The sequence below is a fragment of the Hemicordylus capensis genome, chromosome 1 (genome assembly GCF_027244095.1).
Source record: "Hemicordylus capensis ecotype Gifberg chromosome 1, rHemCap1.1.pri, whole genome shotgun sequence".
In the NCBI taxonomy this organism is placed as follows: Eukaryota; Metazoa; Chordata; class Lepidosauria; order Squamata; family Cordylidae; genus Hemicordylus; species Hemicordylus capensis.
This window is the reverse complement of record NC_069657.1, coordinates 194,783,441-194,811,041: the sequence shown is the minus strand read 5'-3', so window position 1 is coordinate 194,811,041 and position 27,601 is coordinate 194,783,441. Positions and strand designations below refer to the sequence as shown.

The 27,601-nt window shown below is 42.8% G+C and overlaps 1 protein-coding gene across 1 annotated transcript in view; it reads left to right on the top strand.

Moving 5' to 3' along the window:
- The window catches only part of LRP2 (LDL receptor related protein 2), a 233,622-nt gene that overhangs the window by 103,370 nt on the left and 102,651 nt on the right, over positions 1-27,601 (top strand). Inside the window, exons 20-35 of the mRNA XM_053284455.1 lie at positions 1,932-2,069; positions 2,493-2,774; positions 3,870-4,109; positions 5,125-5,244; positions 6,079-6,195; positions 6,859-7,236; positions 8,686-8,700; positions 12,338-12,586; positions 13,417-13,628; positions 16,263-16,447; positions 19,060-19,288; positions 20,744-20,921; positions 23,050-23,178; positions 23,959-24,125; positions 25,925-26,068; positions 26,329-26,438. Coding sequence (XP_053140430.1) covers positions 1,932-2,069; positions 2,493-2,774; positions 3,870-4,109; positions 5,125-5,244; positions 6,079-6,195; positions 6,859-7,236; positions 8,686-8,700; positions 12,338-12,586; positions 13,417-13,628; positions 16,263-16,447; positions 19,060-19,288; positions 20,744-20,921; positions 23,050-23,178; positions 23,959-24,125; positions 25,925-26,068; positions 26,329-26,438 — 2,893 coding nt within the window. The remainder of the gene's footprint in view (positions 1-1,931; positions 2,070-2,492; positions 2,775-3,869; positions 4,110-5,124; positions 5,245-6,078; positions 6,196-6,858; positions 7,237-8,685; positions 8,701-12,337; positions 12,587-13,416; positions 13,629-16,262; positions 16,448-19,059; positions 19,289-20,743; positions 20,922-23,049; positions 23,179-23,958; positions 24,126-25,924; positions 26,069-26,328; positions 26,439-27,601) is intronic.

Here is a 27,601-nt window from a genome sequence, read left to right as displayed (position 1 = left end):
TAGAGCACAATACTTGAAAATGCAGGTTTCCTTTGAAAGGGATGCTTACTATGTTTTTTGGAAATGCATGCTGAGAAGCAGACAGAAAATGAAGGTTGATCTTATTTTCTCCACAATGTAAATAGAGATATGGCTGTTTGCTGCCTGGTCTGTGATATGGGTTGTTAACACATGGGTATGCGAAATATAGTGGCTGCTATCCTGACTAATAGTGCATGTGTACTTCTGACAAAAGTGTGTGTGCAGCGCTAGCCTCCATGTTTCCAAAGTGAGGGCACTTTTGTGCATCAGCCCCTTGAGTTTTAGCACTCTCCCTTTGTGTTCCCTTTACGCTCTTTTACAGCAGAAACACATCCCTGAGGCCTATGCAACTGCTATCAAAGAGTGCTTCCAGAGCAAGGGGAAACTGCTGAAAATCATAGCATTTTTGCACAGGAGCTCCCTCGCTTCAGAAGTGCAGACGCTAGTGCTGTGCGCATTCTTTTTGTTAGAAGCACCCACCCACATCATTAATCAGGATGACAGCCGATGTTAAGAGCAATTCTGAAACTCACTGTAGTAAATGCACTTTTTGCGACTCGCTCATTAAAATTCTTGAAGGTGGCTAGAGTGCTGGACTAGGACCGGGGAGACCTGAGTTCAAATCCCCATTCAGCCATGAAACTAGCTAGGTGACTCTGGGGCAGTCACTTCTCTCTCAGCCTAACCTACTTCACAGGGTTGTTGTGAGGAGAAACCTAAGTATGTAGTACACCACCCTGGGCTCCTTGGCGGAAGAGCAGGATATAAAATGTAAATAAATAAATAAATAAATAAATAAAAATATTAAGACTGTATAGTCATGCAGAGTGGAAATAGACTGGCTGACATTCAGATGAACACTGTACTAGTTCAACACACAAAGATGCACACATGCAAGAAGGCCACGTAGCTGGACTCAAAGCTGCACAATCTCTTGCGGTCTTGGTCTGTGTCCAATCCTCTCCCTCTTCTGGGCTGGGCTGGCCATTCTGAGGTAAGCCCTTAAGGTAAGAAAGAGGTGGCAGAGTGGCCCAAAAGGGTTGCTTCACTCTTATGGGGGCTTTGCATAACAGTCCTAGCCTAGCCTCTCACCAGAAGTCCCAGGCTTCCTCCAATTTACTGGCCTTATCATCAGCCCCTGACAATTTAACCAGGACAATCTCCCACCCCTTCCAGTGCTTGCTCCTCCCTTTCCTGTCACCCATGCCTTTATTAATTTGCAATATAGGCTATTGCCTCTTTCCCCTCAGGTTGTCACCCCACTGTGGCCTGTGTTCCCTGTTCACAGTTCCCCTCAACCCTCTCCCCCTTCTGCCACCCTGACCCTGTTCCGAGGGCCAGCCTAGGCAGTGCTCCGCCTTCCTCTAGTGTCACCAGCATCCACACATCATCAGAAGGCATCAGCGACGCTACCCTCTGGCCTCCCTGCGGCTTGCCTGCTGCTGCCGGGTCCACTGTGGCTGTTCTGGGAGGCGTTCGCACTGCTGGGTCCACCACACAGCTTCTTCTTTCTGGCTCTTCCCTGACCCCTGTAGATAATGGGGTCTTTTGGGTGGGGGTTGATCCCCACAATCCACAGCAAGGATATCAGATGACTTTGCACCATTCCCTGTAACTTATATGACTTAGGAAGAGATTCCACAGCAGGAGGATCACCACAGGTTGTGCAAATGCATCCTGTTGCACCAGGGCAACACTGGTCTGGAATGCAAGTTTCTGACTTAGCAGAACTAGCTAGCACATCATCCTTGCACTAGTGCAGCATTAGTCTGGGTGCCAACCATTAGGTTTGCACGATCATTATAGGGACTTGAACACTTGAGTTCTTATACATGTCTGTCTGTCTGTCTGTCTGTCTACATATATGTATATACACATATGCCCATAAATAAATAAAATATTGGTTGCAGGTTATGCTTATTTTACTGATTGGAGGCTTGGCGGAATAGTTCGAGTACGAAAGTCGGATGGAGGAGAAATGACTGTTATTAGGAGAGGAATCAATAATATCATGCATGTGAAAGCATATAATGCTAATTCTCAAATAGGTAAGCTTGTCTGTTGTATTTATACAAGTATATAATAATGATTTGCACCAGGGTGGTATATCACTTTTGGTTTTCAGGGATACCTTCAGGTTTTGGTTGAGGCTCTTTGATAATATCGCAGTTTACTTCCTGCTATGCTTCTTATATGATCATGATGATTTTTAATGTTATGGCTGAAGAGTTTGACCTTGTATATTAATATGTATTGTTAATGAAAAGTAATAAAAAATCATTAAGTCTATAATTCAGAGTTGTGAACTGATGAAACTAATGCAAATTAGATGTAAAATATCAAATGCCCACAAGAAGAAACCACATGGTCTACAGTTTGTAGAACTTCTTCTTCTGAAAGGAGAATGCATTTTAATTCTTTCAGTGTTTTCACAAATTCAATAATAATAATCTTCCCTGGTATTTTTGAAGGCACTAATTATTGCAATAGAGCAACTAATCCCAATGGAGACTGCAGCCACTTCTGCTTCCCAGTACCTAATTTTCAGAGGGTTTGTGGCTGCCCCTATGGAATGAAGCTGAGTTCTAATCAGCTGACCTGTGTTGAAGATCCATCCAATGAGCCCCCCACTTTACAGTGTGGTGCATACTCCTTTTCCTGTGGCAATGGAAGATGTGTCCCCCGGTTCTATCGGTGTGATGGTATGAATGATTGCCATGATAACAGTGATGAACAGAACTGTGGATCTCTAAGTAAGTATTGACTACACCCTAGAAAATGATCATGTTTTATTCAAGAAAACACCTAACTGTAGTTACAGAGGTTTACTGGGAAGTATTGGAACCTTCACATGTATTAAAAAACTGGCCATATATCATTAACATGAAATGGACCTTTGTAGGGCCAGTTCAGATGTAATATTTTCCAACCCTACTAAACTGGGCAAAGAGGCTCTTTAAATAGTGGGAAGTCTTTTATACTTGGCAGGGGGGAATCAACTGTCCCTATTCAGCCTAGCAGAGTGTCCTTCCCAGTGACTGTGACTGGTGTCTGCTTGGGTTTCTTCTTAGACTGGGAGCCCTTTGAGGACAGGGAACCCCCTGGGTCAAATAGTTTCAGGAAGTACAGGCAACTGTAGAGGGAATGGGGGGGTCACTGAAATTGCCCCCATGCACCTGAAAACCCTGGCACACTGGTGCAGAGTTAATCTGGATGTCAACCATTGTTTTGGAATATTTCCAGAAGTTAAACTTCTTTTGATCTAGATATCTGGACCATAGAACTTTTAAAATGTAATTTTAACATTATTGCTTGATCCAGAATCCCATATGTATTCTGGTGCAGGGATTCTCAGTGTTGAGTCCCCAGAAGTTACTGGACTTCAACTCCCATAATCCCCAGCCACAGTGGTCTTTGGTTGGGGATTATGGGAGTTGAAGTCCAACAACATCTGGGGACCCAACATTGAGAACCCCTGCTCTGGTGCATTCAGAACTCCCTGCCATGCAGAGGCTTACTTTATCCCAAAGGCCATTTTGATATTTACAAAGGAATGCATATATGGGGCTTCCCTCTCTGTTTAAGCAATGTAACAGTCCTTGTGGACCTGTGAAGCTCTTGCATGCATTGTGGTCCACATGCTGAAACAAAATGCTGCATTGTGGAATATAGTTGCAAACTGGAGAAAGTAGGAGATGCCTTAAATCCTATTTCAAGAAATCAGACTGAGGGAGTCAGCTTTTCCCCTGTAATGATATAATTGTAGTAATTAAAAGTTCATTGTGTATTTGTAAGGATAATTGTTTTGGGGAACCTTTTAACACCTCTCTGTTTTGTTTCTTATCCAGACAATTCCTGTGCCACATCAGCCTTTACCTGTAGAAATGGCCAGTGCATTCCCAGCCGATGGCGTTGTGATAAGCATAATGACTGTCTTGATGGTAGTGATGAACTGCACTGCCCCACACAGGGCCCCACATCATGCCCTGCAGCTTTGTTCACCTGTGATAACAACAAGTGCATTCCCCGAATTTGGTTGTGTGATACGGACAATGACTGTGGTGATGGGTCAGATGAGAAGAACTGCAGTGAGTACTGGAATGGGGTGGAGCATTCCATTCTGTCTTCAGCAGGAATCAGCTTTTCAACTCTCAACACAGTTTTTGAACTGACTCAACTTAGCCCTTCTCTTGTTACTGTATTTATTTTTCTACATTTACCGCTTACCTTTTGACACAACAGTATTTAAAATAATAAATTATTATGCTGTTGATGTGAGTTCAAGAGAAGGTCATGGTATTGTGCTCCCATCAGGACACAAATCTCCCCCAACTTGTTTTTAAACTGTGGTTAAAAAAAAAAATGTCACCATTGTTTGTATCTAATTTTCTGCTGAATTATTTAGATCCTTCTGTCAGATTTTCACATCAATCTCTGGTTTCTGATTTGATTATTGCAGCAAAAGTAATGGGAACTGTAATGTGGAGATAAAATTACACCTCTAAGGTGGAGCTACGGTTAAGAAAATGTTGGAACACTATGTACAAAGTAACTCATATAAAGTGGCTGTGGAAAGGGATGGAATCTGCTAATGTTTAATTTAAGAAGGCTTTGCCCTTAACATATTTGAATTGTAGGATGCTGGGTGCTTTAGTTACACAAGATTTTATGGCACCAGTAAAGTATGACTATTCTCCAGCCCCTCCAAGAGGTATTCTCCAAGAGCTTGCGACCCTTCTTCCATCCTCATATTGCCACAGAACATATGGACCACTATTAATAGTAGCAATAGCAATAGCACTTACATTTATATACCGCTCTATAGCCGAAGCTCTGTAAGCAGTTTACAATGATTCAGCATATTGCCCCCAACATTCTGGGTACATGTAGTAATACTACAACTAATAATAATAATTTTAAAAAACCTTTTGGCCCCATAAGATCCTCAAGAAGGCTCCTTTTGTTGCTTTGCTGTATACCTCCTAAAGAACAAAGCTACTACAAAGCTACTGTGCTCTATAATATTCCATGAAATCTTTTAATTCAGACTTGAGGGCAGGGAAGAGATGTGTTAACTTGGAGAATGTATTTTGTCTTTTATAGCTTTCACTGAGACATGTGAAGCAGGTCAGTTTCAGTGTCCTGATCATCGGTGCATTGATCCATTTTATGTCTGTGATGGGGACAAGGACTGTGTAGATGGAGCAGATGAACATGATTGCAGTTAAGTATCATCTTTAAGTGTCTTTAAGTATGGAGTATCAATCAATCAATCATCTTTATTACGGTCCAAGACCAGCGTAAGATAGAACAGTAGAGCATGATTCAAAATAATAAAAACAAATTATGGAACCATAAAACCATATTACTTTAAAATTGCTACTCTAATAGTATAAGGCTATATTATAATACTATGAAGTTGCTACAATTAGAAAAGAGGGTAGCTGTGAGAATATTAAACAGATGTATTTTTTAAAAAAATGAACATATAAAATGTGAAATATATCAAATGCAAAAAGTGTTGGCTAAAATGGGGTATATAAGGCATCTAAATAGGAACACTACAAAAAGATAAAATAGTTTAAAACTATGCAGAGCTGATGCAAGGGAATGGCCTGGCAGTCACGACCCGACAGATTCTATACGCTGCCAAGCAGAACTTGGCAGTGTTATACATGAAGGCTGGGTCTTCATCCGAAAGCAGCAACTGGGTACAGACATGGTTTGGGCTGCCAAGGTACTTGCGAAGTAGCAGAAATATAAACTTGGCCCAAATGTCTCTATAAAAGGGACATTTTATACCTGAACAAGAACTTTGTAGTACAATTACTAAGAAAGTGATTAGAATCTTGGCCTTCTTAAGTGTTCTTATATACCAGTTGTGGGGGAGCAACAGCCGGAGACAAGGCATGCCCTCACCTCTTGCTTGTGGTCTTCTCACAGGCATCCAGTGGGCCACTGCCTTGGGCCTGATCCAGCAGGGCTGTTCTTATGTTAAGTGAAAGTGATCTTAAATGAAACCTAAGATCATAATTCTTTTTTTTTTAATTATTGTAGTCTACAACTGTAGTTCCACTGAATTTAAATGTGCAAGTGGAGACCAGTGTATCAGTAATTATTACAAGTGTGATGGTGTCTTTGACTGCAATGATCACTCAGATGAGGCTGGTTGTCGTAAGTATACTATAAGTGATACTTTATCAACAAGAGTTGAAAACTCCTCGCTGTAAACAAAATTTGGTTGTTTTTGATAACTCAGCTTGATTCACACAAAGTGCTCTCAGTTTGATGCAAGCAATAAGCTATCTTGTCCAGTGACAGTATATCACTGGTTAGTTCATTCACATCCTGTTTTGTTGAACAGTTTGTGTAACATTGGAAACTATAAGTACAATTTCCATGTTAAAATCAATGAGATTTTAATCCCTTTGGCTTAAATGGGACGTGTTAGAGCTGAAGTTAAAAATAAAGTCAATGCTCAGAGAGAAAACTATTTTTGATCAAATGTACAATTATGACTGCAAAGCAGAGAATGTTTATAGCTGCTATTTCAAAGTCTGTATGACAACATTCTGAGATATGCTATTTAATATGTACAAGCTTCTGTATTTAAAAAGTAGCAAAAAATTGACAGTGTTTCATTATGAGTAAAATGTGGCTGCAATGATATTAAATGGCATATCCCCTCTTTCGCTGGAATGCAGATGTCATCTTTTCTGCCAGCTGGCTGTGTTGCAGTTCATCTCTCTCTGTCTGTCTGTCTCTGTCTCTCTATCTGTCTCTCTAGCTTTCTATCTGCATGAATACTGTCCCACATGCTTAATACTACCGTTTCAGCTACAAGACCACCTGGGATGTGCCACCAAAATGAATTCCAGTGTCAGTCAGATGGTAGCTGTATCCCAGTTAGCTGGGAATGTGATGGACACCCTGACTGTGTGGATGGCTCAGATGAGCATCACAGATGTCCACCCAGGACCTGCCCTCCTTCTCTTTTCCACTGTGATAATGGGAACTGCATCTACCGTGCTTGGATCTGCGATGGTGACAATGACTGCAGGGATATGAGTGATGAGAGAGATTGTCCCACTCAGCCTTTTCGGTGCCCCAGCTGGCAGTGGCAATGTCCAGGCCACAGTCTCTGTGTAAACCTGAGCAAAGTATGTGACAATCTTGCTGATTGTCCTAATGGAGCTGATGAATCGCCTCTCTGCAGTAAGTTACCATTTTGAATGCATGAAGGTCTATGTGTTGTAGTAACTTGTACTTGTACTAGGGAAATGTAGGTACAAATGCCTACTGAGCCATGAAGTACAACTTGGTCACTTAGTATTTTTGCCTAACCTATTTCACAGGATTGTTGTGAGGATAAAAAAGAAAACCTGCATGCGCCATCTTGAGCTCCTTGAAGAAATACAAAGTATTGGTGCACAATGACAGATAATAGGTTACTTCACGCTAACAGCGGCACCTGAAGCTCCAGAAGCACACTCTCCTCCACATCCCCACACAAGCCTCTACTTCCTGTCCAGGTTCCCATATGGCAGGATTGGTCATGATGTCTGAACCTACCAATCTCCGCATATTCGGTCCTCCTACTGTCGGGAAACCCAACATCTGTAACTGAGTTTTGAAGTAAGTTACCGATGTCGAGTTCCCTGATGGAAGTAAGGCAGGTTGGTGGGTGTCAATGTCATTAATAAATAAAATAAATCATTAATCTTGACATATTGGAACCTGTTCAAGAAGTTGAGGCTTCTTTGGGAATGGAGGGGCGTACATGCTTCTGTGCTGCGGGTGCTCGTGTAAACCCCAGGTCAGGGGTGTAGCTAGGAGAGAGGGGGCCCGTGTTCATCCCTCTCTCTGGTGGCCCTCCAGAGTGAGGGAGATAATGAAAAAAATAGGGAGGGGTGGAGCTGGAGGGCCCTCAGGAGCTGGGGGCCCATGTTCTTTGAACCCTTTCACTCAATTATAGCTACGCCCCTGCCTCAGGTGCTGCCGTTATGTGTCTCATGATTGACTCAAAAGTCCCAATATCTGGAGTCAGTCATGCCATATAGTTGTGTCGTGATTTTGACATTTGCAACCAAAGATTATATGACCCACTGATATGTTGTAGATCTGTTACAATTATATCAGACAACTGGTGGGTTCAGACATATCGTGGAGTCATGGTTTATTTAATCTAACAATTACTTGTTTATACATCCAAACTTGCACCAAGCAACAACCAACCGTTTCTTTCAGGTAGTCAAACCACAGTCTGAACTCAGTATTTGAAGCTGGTTTATTAACCAGAGTTTGCCCTAAGTTTTGTTGCATCCGAACAGACAATGTGAGCTGATACTATTCTTTTATTCAAGGAAGTGCTTCTCTTAACTTTAACCTGTTAAATTTCAAACTTGTTTACTTAAATATTTAAATACATTTTAAATTTACCATTTGAGATCAGAACTTAATCAATAGTTGCTTTTCATTTAAAATTAAATTTTATTCAGTCTTTAATATATTCTTTAAAGTTTCTAACTTTTATCTGACTTTAATCTTAAAACTTGCAAATGACCAGAAATAGTGTTTGTGTTGATTACTATCTGTTTTGATTTACACTTAATCCTAACTTCTTTCTTTCTTTTCTTCCTGTTTCTAATCAATGCACATTTTCAGATGAGCCTCAGCCAGGTATGATCATAAACTGTATTAGATTCATGTATTATCCGAAGTTTCAAATCACATTTGTTAACTGATGGCTTATTTACAAAAGCAGGGATCCTGATTGTTTCAGAGGCTGTTAATTCAGGTTTGTTTTTATGAGTCAACTATTTTTTAATTGACGGTTGTTTACATGAAAAGGAAATCCCAGCCACATACTCCTATTAATTAGCTCAGGTAACGGCATGCTTGCAGGGAATTGTCAGCTCCACTCATCTCTGTATGTTTAGGGTCCAGCAAGCAGTCTTTCCATATATGCACAGGGAAGTAGCTCATTTTGCATTCAGCTGGAGTGTCTTGTACCACATCAAATATAGCTCTAGAGGGTCCCCCCACTTTCAGAAACCCTTTTGGGGGGCGCGTGGCACAACAAGCTGAAGTAGAAAGCAGGAGTAGGGGTGTGTCCGAACCGGTCTGGAGGCCATTCTAATGGCCTCCGAACTGCCGGACCGGTTTGGACTGGGCCGGTCCGGGTCCGGGTGGGGGGGTCTCACTTTAAGGGCGGGAGGGCTTGCTTACCCCTCCCGCCTCTTTGCCCCCGTCAGAGGCCGTAATCTATGGTAAAATTGGGGTGCTGGAAACCAGCCGCACCAGCCGCCGCCGCTTCCGCCGCCCCCCCCGTGAGCAGATTAGAGAAGGAAAGGCTACTGCCGCCCTGCCGCCCCGCCACCCCACCACGAGTGCTCACTAAGTTTAAAGAAATTAGAGAGGAGCTCGCGAACAGAGCTCCTCTCTTATCGAAGCCTCCGGCCCAACTGGGGCTTTGGGCGCGCGCGCACGCGCGCTAGAGCTCTTTATCCGCTAGAGCTTTTGCCGGAGGCCCGGTCTACCCGCCGGGAAGAAGCCGGGTAGACCGGGCCTCCGATCGCCGGAGGCCCGGTCTACCCGGCTTCTTCCCGGCGGGTAGACCGGGCCTCCGGCAAAAGCTCTAGCGGATAAAGAGCTCTAGCGCGCGTGCGCGCGCGCCCAAAGCCCCAGTTGGGCCGGAGGCTTCGATAAGAGAGGAGCTCTGTTCGCGAGCTCCTCTCTAATTTCTTTAAACTTGGTGAGCACTCGTGGGGGGGTGGCGGGTGGCGGGGCGGGAGGGCGGCAGTAGCCTTTCCTTCTCTAATCTGCTCACGGGGGGGGGGGGCGCGGCGGAAGCGGCGGCGGCTGGGGCGGCTGGTTTCCAGCGCACCAATTTTACCATAGATTACGGCCACTGGCGGGGGCAAAGAGGCGGGAGGGGTAAACAAGCCCTCCCCGCCCTAAAATGCAGGCCCCCCTTCGGTGCTGGTCCGGACTGCTCCGGACCATGCACATCCCTAAGCAGGAGGCAATTAAAACGGCTTGTATGTGCATGAAACGTCACACCCACCCTTTTATATCCCAGACACAATCAATTATCCTAGGAAAGCAAAGGTGAGCTGGGAGCTTCTAATTATTCAGGGCAGGCTGCACAACTTTGATCCTAAAACTGTATTTGAATTACGACTCCCATCACAGAGTGGTCAGTAGGGATGATGGGAGTTATAGCCCAACATCTGTAGGAAGGCCGAAGTTGTGTAGCTCTGATCCAGGGGCTCTTGTCATCACTTTACATTCATTTTAGTCTCCAATTGATTTTATGATCTTGGTTTTTTAAAAAAAAGTTAACACAGAATACTCAGGACCTACATTTCTCAGGATACCTGCCTGTAGAAACATAGGAACATAGGAAACTGCCATATACTGAGTCAGACCACTGGTCTATCTAGCTTAGTATTGTCTTCACAGATTGGCAGTGGCTTCTCCAAGGTTGCAGACAGGAATCTCTCTCAACCCTATCTTGGAGAAGCCAGGGAGGGAACTTGAAACCTTCTGCTCTTCCCAGAGCGGCTTCATCCCCTGAGGGGAATATCTTGCAGTGCTCACACATCAAGTCTCCCATTCAGATGCAACCACGACATATCCTGCTTAGCTATGGGGACAAGTCATGCTTGCTATCACAAGACCAGCTCTCCTCTGATTATTAGAAATATTATTAGAAATATTAGAAATAGTCCTATGATTATTTATTACTCCAGTTGTTAGTTCTGATATTAAATCATTCTTATTTTATGTATTTTATGAGGACAGGTTGGGCAACAAGGATCCCTTTAGAAAAACGTGCAGCAACCTTTATCTAGAATCTTGAAAAACTCAGTTCTTCTTATTTTTTGTTAAAAGACTGGTTTCTAGACCTCATGCTTGTAGAGGAGATGTAGAATATATGAAGGTTGCATATGTTTGAAAAAATTGTGAGAGGCAAATTATTTTGTTTTTGCATCTCAATGTGACATCCGATCATCATTTAAAAATAAAAAAGATATTGCACATCAAGGGTGATGAGAGGTTAGTGGTCACAGTGTACAATCTGCCACAAACTGTTTGCTGCAAAAAGGATCTGATTCATTGGGGGAAACTGCAGGTTTTTTTAAACCTGGCTTGCTCTTTACTAGTTTTCTTGCTGTGTTGTTCAAGGAGACTGTTATCTTCAGGTATCTGTTTACTAGTGATAATTTTTGTAAATCTGTTAAAAGATACGTTTCTGATACCAAACAGATGACATCCCAGCAATGACAATCCACACGGAATGGAGCCTTGAATATCAGTCATATATACAACACCAGCCAATTGGCCCAGGTTTTACCTAAAACATATTGAGCCTTTTCTCACGATCAGTGAGAAACAGCTCGAGGGACAGTGGGGAGGAAAGTTAGGAACATAGGAAGCTGCCATATACTGAGTCAGCCCATTGGTCTGTCTAGCTCAGTATTGTCTTCACAGACTGGCAGCAGCTTCTCCAAGGTTACAGGCAGGAATCTCTCTCAGCCCTATCTTGGAGATGCTGCCAGGGAGGGAACTTGGAGCCTAGATGCTCTTCCCAGAGTGGCTCCATCCCCCAAGGGGAATCTCTTACAGTGCTCACACTTCTAGTCTCCTTTTCATATGTAACCAGGGCGGACTCTGCTTAGCTTAAGGGGACAAGTCATACTTGCTACCACAAGACCTCCGCACAGACAATCCCTCTGTCATTGCTGGGTGGCAGATCACTTGCCCAGCTGCACCTGGCAGCACGGAGGACCGGGTGCTGGGAAGCATTGCCCCGCCCCCGGAAACTCCCATAATGCACCACATGAGTGCATGGTGCATTGTGGGGATACCCCCAACACCAGCCAGGAGCCCAGCCCTGCAGCGGGGGCTGGCAGACAAGCAGAAAAATGGGGCTAAGAGAACACTTACTCTTAGTCCCATTTTTCTGCTTGTCTCCCACTCACTCTCTTAACCTCATTTTGGAGGTGGACTCCAGAGGCGGGTTTGCTGCCATAGTGCTGCTGGGAACCGAGTGGCTCCTGGTGGTTCCCATGCGCAGGCAAAACTGGGCTGGGTTTCCTTAGCCTGCTTTTGCCTCTGTGTGAGAATAGCCTCATTATATAGTGATCAACATACATCCTCTTACCCATCCTCATCATCTATCTCTCAGATAGCCTTTAATGTTAACAAGTGGTCCATTCTACAGGAGAGTGGGACCTATTTTTCAGCATTGGTTGCATTTTGTATATTTCACGCATAAGCTAGCTTATGTGCTTTTCCCATTTCTTTACAGACCAGGAGACCTGTTCTGATAATAACGCAGGCTGTACACATGAATGCATTCAAGGTCCCTTCGGAGCTCAGTGTTCTTGCCCATTTGGATACCAGCTTGCCAACGACTCCAAGACCTGTGAAGACATTAATGAATGTGACCCTCCAGGGTTTTGCAGCCAGCACTGTCACAATGAAAGAGGATCCTTTAGATGTTACTGTGATGAAGGTTATGTGTTAGAACCTAACGGGAAGACTTGCAAAGTAGCAGGTGAGGAATGCCAAGATGAAGCTGCTCAGAAAGGTCCCAGTACTGTATATAACTGAGCCCTTTGTCCTCTAGCCACCCTGTTGCCTAAAAGAGATTAAAAGCATGTCCATTGTAAGTCATTTAAGTGTATGGCAGCGGTTCTTAAACTGGGGTCCCTAGATGTTGTTAGACTTCAACTCCCATAATCGTCTGCCCCGTTGTGGTTGAGGATTATGGGAGTTGAAGTCCAACAACATCTGGGGATCCAAGTTTGAGAACCCCTAGTGTATAGGATTTGTGCTATTAACATATTTACACGGCAGTTTAGTCTTGTGGTTACCTTTGCAGATTTGATTAAATGAAGTTCAATAATGCGTGTAAATACTGAACATATTTACAACTGAGAAAGAGCAACTGAACAACTCCTGCTAATCCCATCAGCCCAAATGGAACTAGCAGGTCTGCATGTTTTGTTGAGTTGCTCAGTCTTTAATGTTTTAAGTTATGTTGTTAAATAATAGCATACAGTCACTGTCATTATGTATTTGTATAGTGATGAAATTATTCTGAAGATTGACACCACCTTTCCCTCAGTGTGAATTATGGCATTTCAAGCATGTAGGAGGACATCAATCCCTTTTTGTTTAGATTATTGCTGTCTTGGTGTAATGCTCAACTGGTACATCATCAATATAGTATTTTCTTCTAAATGCCTGTTGGGGTGTGTGTGTGTGATCCTATTTGCAGAAATGGCACCTCTACTAACCTAGTAGCAATGTTATTATTAGAATTATCTGCTGCAGTTGCTTGTTAATGGCTTCTTTTTTGCTTTCACTTGCCTATTTCTGCAGAGTCTGGCAATTTTCTCTTATTAGTGGCAAGCCGTAACCAAATTGTTATTAACAACATCACTTCTCAAGCACAACGCATTTATTCTTTGATTCGAGATGGAAGGAACATAGTCGCTATTGATTTTGATACAGTGACTGATCGAATCTTTTGGTCTGATACTACACAGGACAAAATTTGGAGTGCATACCAAAATGGAACAGACAGAAAAGTAGTAAGTCTCCTGTTGAATGCAGAGAGATTCTCTTTATAAATTGCATAGCTCATGTTTCTTGACTAAGTGGAGGGGATTGGGTTGCTTGGTATATAGGCCCTATAGAATATTAAAGCCTTTTGTCTCAGAGCAAGCACAAGTGAGGGAAAGAAATGCTGAATCATCCCTGCTGAGCTGCCTGGCTAGGCTTCTCCTAAAACTATTCTGTATTATTGGTAGGTTCAAAATGCTGTCACCAGCACACCTCTTAATGGACAGAGCCTTGGCTTGTGTTGAAATCCCAGGGAAAACTCTTGCTCTTGGGCAAGTACAAAAATCTTCCACATGCAAGCCTACACATGGTGACAAAACAGATAACTGCTGAATGTTTGAGGATGTGTTTGCACCAGAGAAATCCCCCTTCGCCCCCCTTTTCCTGAGTTAAGAACCAACTCAGAAAGGCTTGTAAAAAGAAAAGAACTAAAAAATAGTTTTATTCAATTACTACAGACTGCTTCCATCTGAGGCTTTCTCAGCTTTTAGATACAGTTAAGAATACTTAGTAGGATTACAAAAATAAGTTGTCTTAATGCATACTTAAATGTTTTCAGAGACTTTTGCAATGCTCTAGATCAGGCCTGCTCAACTTTGGCCCTCATGCAGATGTTGGCCTACAATTCCCATAATTCCTGGCTATTGGCTGCTGTGGCTGAGAATTATGGGAGTTGTAGTCCAAAAACAGCTGGGGGGCCTAAGTTGAGCAGGCCTGCTCTAGATGTATTGAGCATAGGCTAGTGTTCCTTATTTTAATTACGTTGCATGTAAACTATAATAGAACAGTATCCCGAATATGCAGAGCACACAGATACAAAGAAATATAAGTTCCTGAAGAACAGTCTAAACAAACTGTTCCCTATGCTGAATTCTCTTTTCCTTGAACTCACTCAATTCCCAATGAGAATCAAGCTTCATGCCGTCCTTTCTTTTAAGGATCTACAGAGTTATTCCACGAGAGAAACCTCCATGCTGGCTTCCATGCCTCCATGCTGGCTTTCCTCCATGCTGGCTTTCGAGAGAAACCTCCATGCTGGCAAAATGCCACTGCCCCTCACTAAGCCTTTCAGCACGTGACTCTCTCTAACAAAGACCGCCCTTCTTGTTCCCAGAATTCCCAGCAACCACTCTCTAGGTCCCACCCACCTAGGGTACTGATTGTCTGCCCTGGAGTTCACCAGCCTGTCAGTCGAGACAAGGGTTCAGTTCCTGTTAACTCTTTAGAGGGAGGGGAGGCTAATCATTACAGGCCTGTCCCCCTTCTCAACCTGTGGTACTCCAGATGTTGCTGAACTACATCTCCCATCATCCCTGGCTACAATAAATTGTAGAGTTTGGGAATCCCTACTCTGTAATGTATTTTAATGCTTGAATGAGTACCCATTCACAAATACTCTGGGGGAGGGAGACAGGAAACAGAATTCTGGTACACTCTATCAGGATCCTCTGAATTACTCTCTGTATTCAAATTTATTTATAGGATAACTTATATCCTGCCTTTCCACTTATACAAGGGCTCAAGGTGATTAATAAAACTAATCCAAGTAAAAAACAATTTAAAAAACAATCCAAACCTCTTAAAACATTTTTTAAAAGAACTCAGAGAGCATACGAGATAGCAGATAAAAACAATCCAAAAAGCAGCAAATCAGCTAGCCACGTTTTATCACCCACCTAAACCAAAAGGCCTTCAGATGGCAGCAAAAAGACAACAAGGCTGTTGCCAGACTGATCTCTCAGGACAGGAAGCTCAACAAGCTGTATGTCACAGAGGAGGCCTGCTTCCTCTTTCCCACCAAACAAGCATCAGATAAAGAGCAAGGTGCACAAGAGGGCCTCCTCAGTCATTCTTAAAGGATGGATAGGGTCATGTTGGAGGAGGCAATCCTTTAGGTATTTTGGGCCCAAGCCATTTTGAGCTTTAAAAGCAATAATTAACTAGCAATTTGAATTGAGGGTGCACATGGATTGGGAGCCAGTGGAGTTGGAAGATGTTGCAAGCGATCTTAGTTGTTTTGTGCTTTTTATTAAATCACATGGTTTTAAAGGGATTGGTGATGTTTATGGGAATTTATACACATTGTTATATAAGGAATATTTGGTATATAACATTGTGATTTTACTGGTAAGTTAGTGCTTTAAGGATTCTGCCCCTGATGAAGAGCACCTCTTGAAATGTGTAGGGCATCATGTTAAGTCATTGATAATATCTGTGGCTTTTGAGATCTTTTTTTTTTTTAAACATCTTTGCTGCTGCAGGGGCAGCCTTCCTTTTTTTTTTTTTTTGGATACATTCATATATCGTCAACATTATTCCCAACTACTGTCTAAATATGCAACAGTAAATTGCTTCCAACTACAAGCATTTTATTTATAGAAGTAATTTTAGAATAGCAGGCAATTTTGCTTAGATGAGTTATTTATCCTCTTTGGATACTCTTGAACACTTTGATTAAGTGTCGTCTCCCCCCCACTTTTTTTTTAATAGAAAGAACAAAATGACTCATTTTCTCTCTCTTGAATATTAATTCATTTTTACTTGTTTTTGACTGTAAAGAACTTCAGAAGAGTACTAACTTGTTGCTTCATTGTTTTTGGCAGGTGTTTGACAGTGGTGTCACTGTAACAGAAAGCATAGCAGTCGACTGGGTAGGCCGCAATCTTTATTGGACGGACTTTGTCCTAGAAACGATTGAAGTTTCCAGACTTGATGGAAGCCACAGGACTGTGCTGATCAGTGAAAATGTAACAAACCCAAGGGGACTAGTGTTAGATCCCAGGATGGAGTAAGGCTTTCCTTTTTTGTTAATGTGCCTTTGGGTTTGAACATGCATCATCATTTTCTGATTGTTGAAATGTATTTACTGATAAGATGCTTCTTTGCTTACAATATAAGTCATTCCTGGATAAAGGAGATCTACTGTCATATTATGTCTTCAGCTGACATTAGATATTATTTATAGCAGCCAAGTCACTTGAACACATTCCTGATGGTTGTGTTTTGAGTTCTGCTTATGCTCTTATCTACAGTTCACTGACTGAAATCCATGGCTGGTCCGGGTTGTGAATTGGACTGTCCAGCCACATGAGCAGGGCCAGTGTCAGCAACTAGCATCACTGGGCTGCTGCCAGGGGTCCATGGTTTCAGCGGGGCTCATGGCCTTCATATGGCAGCTGCAGACCAACTCTCTTAGAGCCCGCTCAGGTAGGAGCGGGCCTGTGGAAGATAGTTTGCTGTGGGCCTCCTGAAACCTGAAGCCAACCCTCCACATGATACTGTCCATTTCATTCTGCTTTTAAGGAATGCCCCATACAGGTGCTGAGGAAACTTAGAGGGAGTTAAGTATGGTGCTGACTACATTCTGTGGCCTACGCACGGGCCATAGAAATTTGTCTGTTGTCATCATACCAGTCCAATAAGCCAAAGAGCTTGGGCACTTCTAATTTCAATTAGTCACCGCAGATATATTTAGCGTACATTTTCTGTTATTTGTATGGTATGTTGAAAAATCAGCAATTTTGTGAGTAGCTGATTTACATAAGATCTGATAAAATAGTGAACTGTACTTTACAATCTCAATCTTATTCTATTCAATTTATGAGCTAGATCATTTTAGTGCAGTTTTAGATATGGGGAATGTACCTGAGAATTAGAAATATACCAAGGCTGCCCCATGAACTGGGCAGTTGATAGGAGAGGTAGGTTACCAATCTGAGGGCTATAGGCCACCTCCAGCCTCAGAGACAGGATGCCTCTGAGTACCAGTTGCAGGGGAGCAACAGCAGGAGAGATTGCATGCCCTCAGCTCCTGCCTGTCGGCTTCCAGAGGCATCTGGGGTGCCAATGTGTGAAACAGGATTCTGGACTAGGTGGGCCTTGGGCCTGATCCAGCAAGGCTGTTCTTTTGCTCTTATGCAATGAAGAATAATACTTTTGTTCATCCTGGCCACTACATTTTGTTTCCAATTTTCCTTCGGCACTGAGTTTTGAGAACGGGTTTCAATGATAGAAGGAGTATGCTGTTAGAAGTGTAGCCTGTAGGATCCTTTCCTCCTTTGCCTACAGCAAAATATGTACTGCTTACCTTAGACTTAAACAGTTCTTGTGTATCCTTCTTTGAATCTTCCATTAGCTAAATAATAGAAGTTAGTGGGGGGATTCTCACAACCAACAAAAATCGGGGTAGGAGAGCCTAGCCCAATTTTTGTTGGTCGTAAGAACCACCGGGCTCACAGCCGAGCCTGGTGGTTCTTGAGCGGGTAACCTGCTCAAGAACCCCTGCTAAAAAGCAGGTTTGCAGAGCGAGCGCTCCAGCAAACCTGCTTTTTAGGCTCGTGAGTAGCCGCGGCGCGCCTTCACTCCGTGCCTACTCACGAGTAGACCCCTGACAGGGAGGTGAAAAGCCACTTCCTGGCTTGGGGGTCTCCCCAGTATGCCCTGCATGCTTGCGCAGGGCATACTGGGGCTTGCAGGGGCCATGTGGCCCCCGCTCCCCCCCGCCAGCTCCGTCACGGAGCTGGCCATCGTGTGGGCGGCCGATCTGGCTGCCCAGGGCTCCCTGCCCGCTCGTCTGCAGGGAGAGCAGGCTTAGCCCGCTCTCCCCACAGTTTTAGCAAAAGCGGGTCTTACGGATCATGAGACCTGCCTCAGTATGTAGTAACTACCTGAATAAAAGACACCTACCATTTTTTAAAAAAATAAAAGCTGAAATTCTTAAGATGCTGAATCATGTGTCCAATATCAAATTATTTTCTTCTGCAGCATACACACAGCCCTAGAGATGTGCAAAATGTTTGGACATTAAAATGTTTTGACTCATTTTGGATCCTATGAGGGTTTGGGGGGAAAGTTGAAAATTTGTTAAAAACCGCCTGCTTGACCATTTCTTTTGAAGATTGGGTGGTAAGAAGCACCCATCATGTCATACCACCCAACCCACTTTGGTGCCTCTAGGAGCTATACATGGGGATCAGTGGGGTGTTTCAAGTTACCCCATTGCTCTCTATGGCTGAAGCACTCAACATGTTTTGAATTTTGTTTCGTCGAAACAACCAGTTTGACCGCTGTTTTGATGAAATGTTTTGGCCATCTGCATTTTGTTTTGAGCTCGAAACAAAATGCAAAATCCGTTTCTTGCACATCCCTACACAGCCCTGATAAGGGACTATTTATAGCCAAATTTAAAAACATATATGCGTAGTATAAGCTGCTGTTTACAATAAAGTTAAGGTTTAATTTCTAATTGAACACATTTTGGTTTACAATAACTTCTGTGGCTTCTGCTCACACACTCAGGAACATTTTTCAGTTTTTGACAGTGAGGTTGTTCTGACCTGTTGAAGTGTACGCAGGTTGTGGCTGCCTTTCCTGTGTTCATTAACCACTTGCTTTCCGCAGTGCTCATGTGATGTTCTGGACTGACTGGGGTCGGAACCCTCGCATTGAAAGAGCAAGCATGGATGGCACATTGCGAACTGCCATCATCAGTGACAAGATCTATTGGCCCAACGGGCTTTCCATTGACTATCCAAACAAACTGCTGTATTTTGCGGACGCCTACCTTGATTACATTGATTTCTGCGATTACAATGGAAACAACAGGCGGCAAGTCGTGGCAAGTGACTTGGTACGAAAAAGCCAATTAAAGGCAAAAATCCGAAGTACTGTACAAGTGCTTGCTGTCTGATGAGCTACTGTGCTGAGGCAGCCTCGCTGATAATTTAGCATAGGGATCCAGGGTCAGTGCAAAGAAGACAACTTGATATGGCAGCACCTGGAACTAGCATTATGCCTCGCATTGATGCAGCTGCTCTCATCAGTGTTGCTAGGTCACCATTCCTCCTAAAATCCCTGTGAAATAGTTATGCCACATGTAGAGTTCCTTCAGGATGGGGAATGTTTGTTAAGTAAACAAAGGGTAATCAGAACAGCTAGGGTATATCAGCCCAGTATCATTGCATGTACGCAAGTTGTGCAAATGACTCAAAAGATGTTACAGAAGAGTAAGCCCACTGGAAAAACAGTAATGGGCTTGCTCTTTTATTAAGAGTTCTCCTCCATCTTTCCCCCATAATTTGAGTATTGTGCCTCTTTGCTTCATGGCATCGTTGCAAGTACACTTGAGAGCTGCAGCAGAATTAGATCTGGGCAAGTGGCAAAGAAGGATCAGTGCAGACAGGCAAGAGCTAAATCAAGAGGCCTCGGTACAGGAATTCAGGTAGCAAGCAGAACAAAGTTCAGAGGCCAGGCAAGCTAGATCAGGGATGCAGAACTCTCTGTGAAGCATCATTAAGGCACTCCAGGAATAAGTTGCTAATCATATTAATCTTGATTCCTCATATACTGCCCACCAGGAAGCTGGTTTTGTGAGAACTGAGCTAACTCTCATTTCATATGATCCAACAAACTGTATTTTGTTGGCTCATGAATGAGTGAGCAAGGAAGGAAGAATGAGCCCACATCCTCCCCATTCTCCCCATTCTTCCTCTCTTTGCACATCCACCTAAGTGGAAAGATTCTTAGTTGGTTAAAAATCATTTCCCATGACATACAAACTGGGAAACTTGGTTGAAGAGATTTCCACAAACCAAACTAGCAAACCATCATCAAAGTTTGGTCTGATATGTTGGTTTGTTGGGATCACATAAACCATAGTTTCTTGACTCAGTTATCATAGTTCGGAAGCTTTTAATTCAGCTGGATGCATGAGAATAAGAGGAGAATGGAATGGAGATTGTCTAAACTGGGCCACTGTGCTTCATTCCAAGTATAGAAGAGCAGAACTGAGTAAGGCTTTTATTGATCAAATATTTTTTCAGGTTCTTCATTTTATCAGGTCACAAAATAAAAAGCCCTTGTGAGTAGCTATAGTTCTAGCATCATATTCTGGATCAGGGATTCTCAACGTTGGGTCTCCAGATGTTATTGGACTCCAACTCCCATAATCCCCAGACCCAGTGGCCTCTGGTTGAGGATTATGGGAGCTGAAGTCCAATAACATCTGAAGACCCAACATTGAGAATCCCTGCTCTGGATAACCACCTATGGTTACTATGGTAACTAAACCTTTGCTTTTTTTAAGGTGTTGCAGCATCCCCATGCTCTCACTCTCTTTGAAGATTTTGTATACTGGAGTGACCGATATTCCAATCGCGTTATTCGAGCCAACAAGTGGCATGGCAGAAATCAAACAGTTATGATTTATAACATTCACCAGCCTCTGGGTCTTGTTGCAGTTCACCCTGTGAGACAACCTACTGGTAAGCTTAGCAAGCTAACTTTTGCAATATGAGTATATTAGTATTAGTGAAAATATTAATAAACTTGGAGAATTTTTTTGATTCTTTGGAGTGGGTGGTATATTAAATGTTCCTAAATAAATAAATAAATAAATAAATAAATTTTTTACACATTCAGTTGAAACAACAATCAAACTATACTAGGCCAGAACAATAGAGAAGAATAATCTTATGAGGCTCTCATGAAATGCTACACCATTGTCTTAAATCTATTGTCTACAGCTCTGGTGTGGACTAGGCATTATTTTTTATGCTGAAGTCCCTTCTAATCTACAATTGGTGCTCAATAAGTTGCCTATGAGACTCCTCAGTGCCTACTTTGAGCCACTTTTGGCTCAAAGTTCAATTATAGCACTTGGAATAACCTGCTGTGAGTGTTCTTATTTTCCATCTGTCTTCACCTTGAAATCGCTTTTCCTTATTTGAACATCCTTAACCTCCAGTCCGAAAGAGGGAGAGCAAAAAAGCAATCTCTTCCAAGAGTAGTCCCCTGGAAAATGGAGTCTATATCATTCAGGGAAAAAAGATACAACATTAAGAGAAAGCATGATTAGGTAAGGGCCTTTTGAGTAGCTTGCCCCCAGCGGGCCTGTGTTGCTTATTCAACATAAGCAAGTGATGCTGGTCTTGGGCCATAAAATTTAACAAAAGCAAGACCCTTTTCTCAATTATGTTCTGCATTTGTGCAGTCTATGCACAGTGTACACAGGTACAGGTTTGTAACACAGATACAATTATTCACATGTTACGTTGAATGAAGATACAGCATTACACTTCCTAGCTGTGTCCTGCATTTCAAGGGGCCTGTATCCAGGTTCACTTTTAAATTGGGTGACAATGCAAGGTCTGAAAGGATATGTGCTACTAGGAATGTGCTATTGCCCACCTGATCAAAACCCTGACAGTGACTGGGAGTTGCAGTAGGAAATCAGGGAACCTAATGGCTGGTTTGGTTCAACTTTGAACCATCGAACCGAACTGGTTTGAATTTGAACCGGTTTGAATTTGAACTGGTTTGCACATCTCTACCAGGAGAGAGATCTTGGGGCCATGCGGCAGCTGTGAAAAAGGCCAATTCCATGCTTGGAATCATTAGGAAAGGGATTGAAAATAAAACTACTAATATCATTATACCCTTATAAAATCTATGGTGTGGCCACATTTGTATTACTGTATACAGTTGTGGTCATCATACCTCATAAAGGACATTATAGAACTGGAAAAGGGTAAGCAATGATCAGGGGCCTAGAGCACCTTCCTTATGAGGCAAGGCTACAACACTTAGTTTAGAAAAAAAGATGACTAAGGGGAGACATGATAGAGGTCTATAAAATTATGCATGGTGTGACCAGAATGGATAGAGAGAAATTTGTCTCCCTCTCACAATACACTAGAATCAGGGGTCATCCCATGAAACTGATTGCCAAGAAATTTAGGACCAACAAAAGGAAGTACTTTTTCACACAATGCATAATTAAACTATTTAATTCTCTGCCACAAGATGTAGTGACAGCCACCAGCCTGGATGGTTTAAGAAGGGCTTAGATAAATTCATGGAGGACAAGTCTATCAATGGCTCCTAGTCTGAGGGCTATAGGCCACCTTCAGCTTTAAGAGGCAAGATATCTCTAAATACCAATTACAGGGGAGCAACAGTAGGAGAGAGGGCATGCCCTCAGCTCTTGCCTGAGGGCTTCCAGAGGCATCTGGCGGGCCACTGTGTGAGTCAGGATGATGAACTAGATAGGCCTTGGGCCTGATCCAGCAAGGCTGTTATTATCTTGTATAACTTTTGCATCTGCAGTCCAATATGAACCAAATTCACAGCACATGGAAGGGGTCATAAGGGACCCTGATGGCAGTATTTTTTTTAAACCCGATCCACCGTGTTGGTTCAAGATGGTGGCTACTCAAAGTATAGACAGCACTTTTTTGTAACCCATGTGCTGACATTTGGATACAAATCAAATGTACTTCACATGGGAGGGAGGACTAGGTAAGAGTCACCTTGTGAAATGGGAAGTAGGCCCCCTTAGTTCTGCTTCGAACTACTTGTTTAGATTTATCAGTATTTCTGGTTTTATCTCAGGTACCAATTCTTGCAGTGCATCCCCCTGTAGCCACCTGTGCTTACTTTCTTCATCGGGGCCACAATTTTATTCTTGTGCTTGCCCATCTGGATGGACTCTGTCTCCTGATAAAGTGAGCTGCATGAGAGGTAAGATCACAAGAGCTATAGACAGAAAGGGGCCAGGGGAGCGGGGAGGGAAAACATGCACATGTAAATGAAAGAGTTCTTCAGTCCCCTGCTCTATATTTTGCTTTAGTTCAAGAAACAAATCTCCCATTTGTTGACAACAGAATCACAAATCTTATTTATGTCTTATTCACTGTGGTTTTTGTAGGATTCTGCAACAATGCAGTTAATATGGCTAGACCACCAAGAGAGGAATCAGTAGCTATTTCTTTTGAAAAACATTTCAAATTCTAGAGCCAAACTAGATGGGATGCAGGGGATTTGTGAAATGAATGCCCTGTGTGTGAGTTTTTAAAAATATTTTTAAAACAGACTGAGTGGCATCCTGACTAATGCTTTGACACACACAGTGCTAGTCTTTCCAAAGAGCAGGCAATTTGCATGACAATTTTCGCTGCTCTGCCCATGCTCTGGAAGTACTGTTGGACAGGGAAAACACACCCCTGAGGATTGCACAGTGATGATGGGAGTTGTAGTCCATCAGTCTAGATACCCAATATTGGGAACCCCTGGAATAGGGCAATATAGTCTTTCCTATTAGCAACTTCAAGTAACTTCTTCAAAATCAGTATTTTCAGGACATGTATAGATAAATATGTTTCAGTGAGTATTAGGTAAGTAAAATGTAAATTCTGGGATTTTAAAAAAAGTACCTCCAGGATTAGAAAATAGAATTTTGTTTCCTTGTCTGTAGAACTATGGTAAAGTAAAATTTTGCTTCTCTTTATGCTGTTTTTTCAGTTGAAGAGCCATTCCTTATAGCTGTTAGAGACAACATAATTTATGGTATTTCTCTGAATCCCGAGGAAAAGACAAATGATGCCATGGTTCCAATAGCAGGAGTGCAAAGTGGTGTTGATGTTGACTTCGATGACTCTGAGCAGATGATCTACTGGGTTGAAAATCCAGTGAGTAAATCCAGTTGTAAAGCTATTGACAGGCATAAGAAGGCACAATAGCAAAAAAATAGGCAAAATAGGCATAAGACATTTATACTGTATAAGCAGCAAAATGGTGGACATACATATTTTGCGAATAGTTCTTCACGCTATGAGGCTGTGCACACGAGCAGCCCAAGCTGGGATGGAGGCTGATCCTGGCACTACTGACCCCACAATCCTGGGAATTTAACCCCAGGCTTTAACCTGGGTTAAAGGGTGTGAGTGTGCCCTTTACCCCAGGTTTGAGGTTGTGTGAGTGCTCAGGCTGCATACAGCCTGAGCACACACAGAGTCAAGTGCCTAGAGCACCTGACTCATGGAGGAATCCCCCAATGCACTGTGCTCATCGCACGGTGCATTATAGGATTCCTGGAGGCCTAGATTCATTTTCCCAGCCTCCAGAGATCCATACTGCCGGGAGCAGTGTGGATTGTGTGGGCGTGTGATGGCGCGCCGAAGAGGACTCCATCCATCATCTGGGGGGGAGGTAGGTTCAACCCTGCCTCCCCTCCCACCCACCCTCCCCTCCCATAGTCATGAGAATGACCTTTATGTGTTGTCCCTGTAGTGGGCAAATGGGGAAACACTGTGTGAGGCTTGTGTCAGCTACAATCCTATAAGACCAACTTTTTATTTAGCTTCATCATTTCTTGCTTGTAAGGGCTGCCAAGTGTTAGACTTGAATGTGTTTTATTAATACATGAAATAAATAAAAATAAAGTCTAACATTTGATAACTCCCGAGCAAGAAATTATGAAATGAAACAAGAGATTAGCCTTATAGGATTGTAGCTGACACACCGCATCATAAAATGGTGTTTCCCCATTGGCCAAGAACAGCAAATAGTGTACAACACCATTGCTAAAATAAGCATGCCTATGATTATACTGCTTCTACAGTATAAATTTCTTACACCAATGTTATGAAGCAGAGTCTTTTCAACAGTTTCTAAGCATAATTGATAATGCCATTTTCAGCTCAAAGAGCCTCCTTGGTGGCAAACACTATACCTTTGATTTTTAAATAAAAGAACAAAGTGACACTTTAAAAAAAATCCCACAAAATCCTAAAAACAGCAGGGAGTGAACACTCACGACATCTACCTGCATCGCATCTGACCTGAATAAAAAAACCTTAGCTTGGAATGTTGCGGCAATCCAGTGACCATCGATGATGGCTTTGACAAAATACCTGTTGGATTCTAAGTGATTAAGTTGCTTCCCCAGACCAGCCTGATCAGGCCCAGTGCTGTGCTACATGACAGTGTTGTGATGCTTCTTTATTGACTCAATGAAAAGTGGTGGTCGTGATACTGCACTGGCATTGTTGTGAAACCAGCATGATACTCTTTCCAATTCCTTCTGGCAAATGGGAAAGAAGATCTTGAATTTGTGGGAAGGAAGCACTGAATATTCTACAACCACTTGGAGAATGGGGGGGAGGGAAAATCAAAGTTGAACCCAAGACTTCATGTCTTTGGAACAGAGATATTGCCTGTTCCCCCCCAATGCCATATTTCTATTTAAGACTGGAGTCTTGATTTCCATTTATGAGTGAATTCTTTGAGTGCTTTATTTCATTCCTTTGTTTTGGTTACTGATAGTTCTTTGGTAGCTTTAAGTAACAGCCCCAAATATACCTCTCTAGGGCTTGTAGCACTCTGTGCATGAGTATTGAGGACAAAGCATTGCAAGATCTGCCCCCTGCCCCCCGCCACACGCCTTGAGCTCAGTTTTGCTGTTTTCTTGTCCAACCTTTCTTCTAAGGGTGAAATTCATAGAGTGAAGTCAGATGGGACCAACAGGACAATATTTGCCCCTGCAGCTGTTATTGGTGCCCCTATGGGCCTGGCTTTAGACTGGATATCTGGGAACCTCTATTATAGTAACCCTGGCACACAGTCTATCGAGGTAAGCATTACAACTTCAGGAATAATAATTAACCTCTATAACACAATTATGGAAAAAACAGAATTAATTTATATTGTCAACCTAAATTATATACAAAACTATATAACATATAGTAATATAATGTAATTATCAATATAATGTGAAACTTAAGTAGGTTTCTGAGTTCTTCAGTTTGGTTTCTACATTGGTTTATATGATCCAGTATTTAGTTTTCCTAATTTCTTGGTGTAGTAAACTTAGCAGCTTGATGTGGTTTTTAGGTACTGAAGCTCCACAGTGCTGTAACCTACCGAAAAACATTGATTACCAATGATGGGACTGCTACAGGATCTGGAACACCGATTGGTTTGGCTGTTGATCCAATCCAAGGGTAAGTTGAAGAAATTGCTTCTGGTTTTGCTAGGGTTTTATTTTTCTGCCTCCCTGATCCTAAACCTATTCTATGGAAGTTTATTTTGGACAGAGCTTCTTTCTAAGTCAGAATGGGCAACATCCAGGCTATTTAGTCATACATAAGCCCATTGAAATCAATGAGACAAGTTAGTCATAACTAACTTAAGTCCGGTTAATTTCAGTGGCTGACTTGCTGAGCAAGGAAGCACTGGGACAGCCGGTGCAGCAAGAAGAGCAGACTAACAGCACTTCCAGACCAACGGCACCAGTGCACCAGGGAAGGGGGAATTTCCGACAGCCTCCCCTTCCCCAGGAAGACTTTTGTGCCACCTGAAAACATGTCCCTGTGGGCTGTGCCGCTAGTGTGGAAATGTTGTTAGTCTGCTCCTCTCTGCTACATTGGAGCTTCTTTGCTCTGCATGTCAATGAGTGCAATTTGCCCATGACTAACATAGTCCAGATGTTGCCCAATGTTTTGGATTGCTGCCATGGTGCACTAATATTTTGATTCTCTTCTTTCTCTAATTATGGTGACTCACAGCATTTGGCTGTGAATTCCAGGCCTGTGCAATTATTCAGCTTCTGAGGCTGAAGCCCAACAATGTGCACATTGCTCCTGGTAACATGCAGAGATGGCAATTCCCACTGCTCATTTCTTGTACAACTGGTGCTGTGCACAGCACTGGGAAGGGCCCTTAAAGGGAACTTGGAGCTGTAGGAAGCTCCAGAAATGTCTGGGAGGGCTGCACAGAACAGGGAGGTGTAGTCCTTCCTGACACCTTTCCCCATAACCCCTGCTAACTGAGCAAAAAGGCACCTTTAAAACTGGTGATTCTCTTATATTTAGCAGGGGAGAGCAACCAGCCTCATTCACTACCAGCACAGCATCCCTCCAGTGGTTGTTGCTGGTGTCTCCCTTATATTTCCTTTTGGATTGTGAGCCCTTGGGGGACAGGGAACCAATGTATTAATTAATTGTTTTTCTATGTAAATTGCTTTGAGCATTTTTGTTGAAAAGCGGCATATACGTATAATATTGGTAGTATATAGAGCTTGATGGGGAAATCACATTTCCCAGTGCTCTGTGCATGCCTTCTCAGATGTTGCTGGGACTTTCCATGGCTCTTGCTTGTTTTAGGG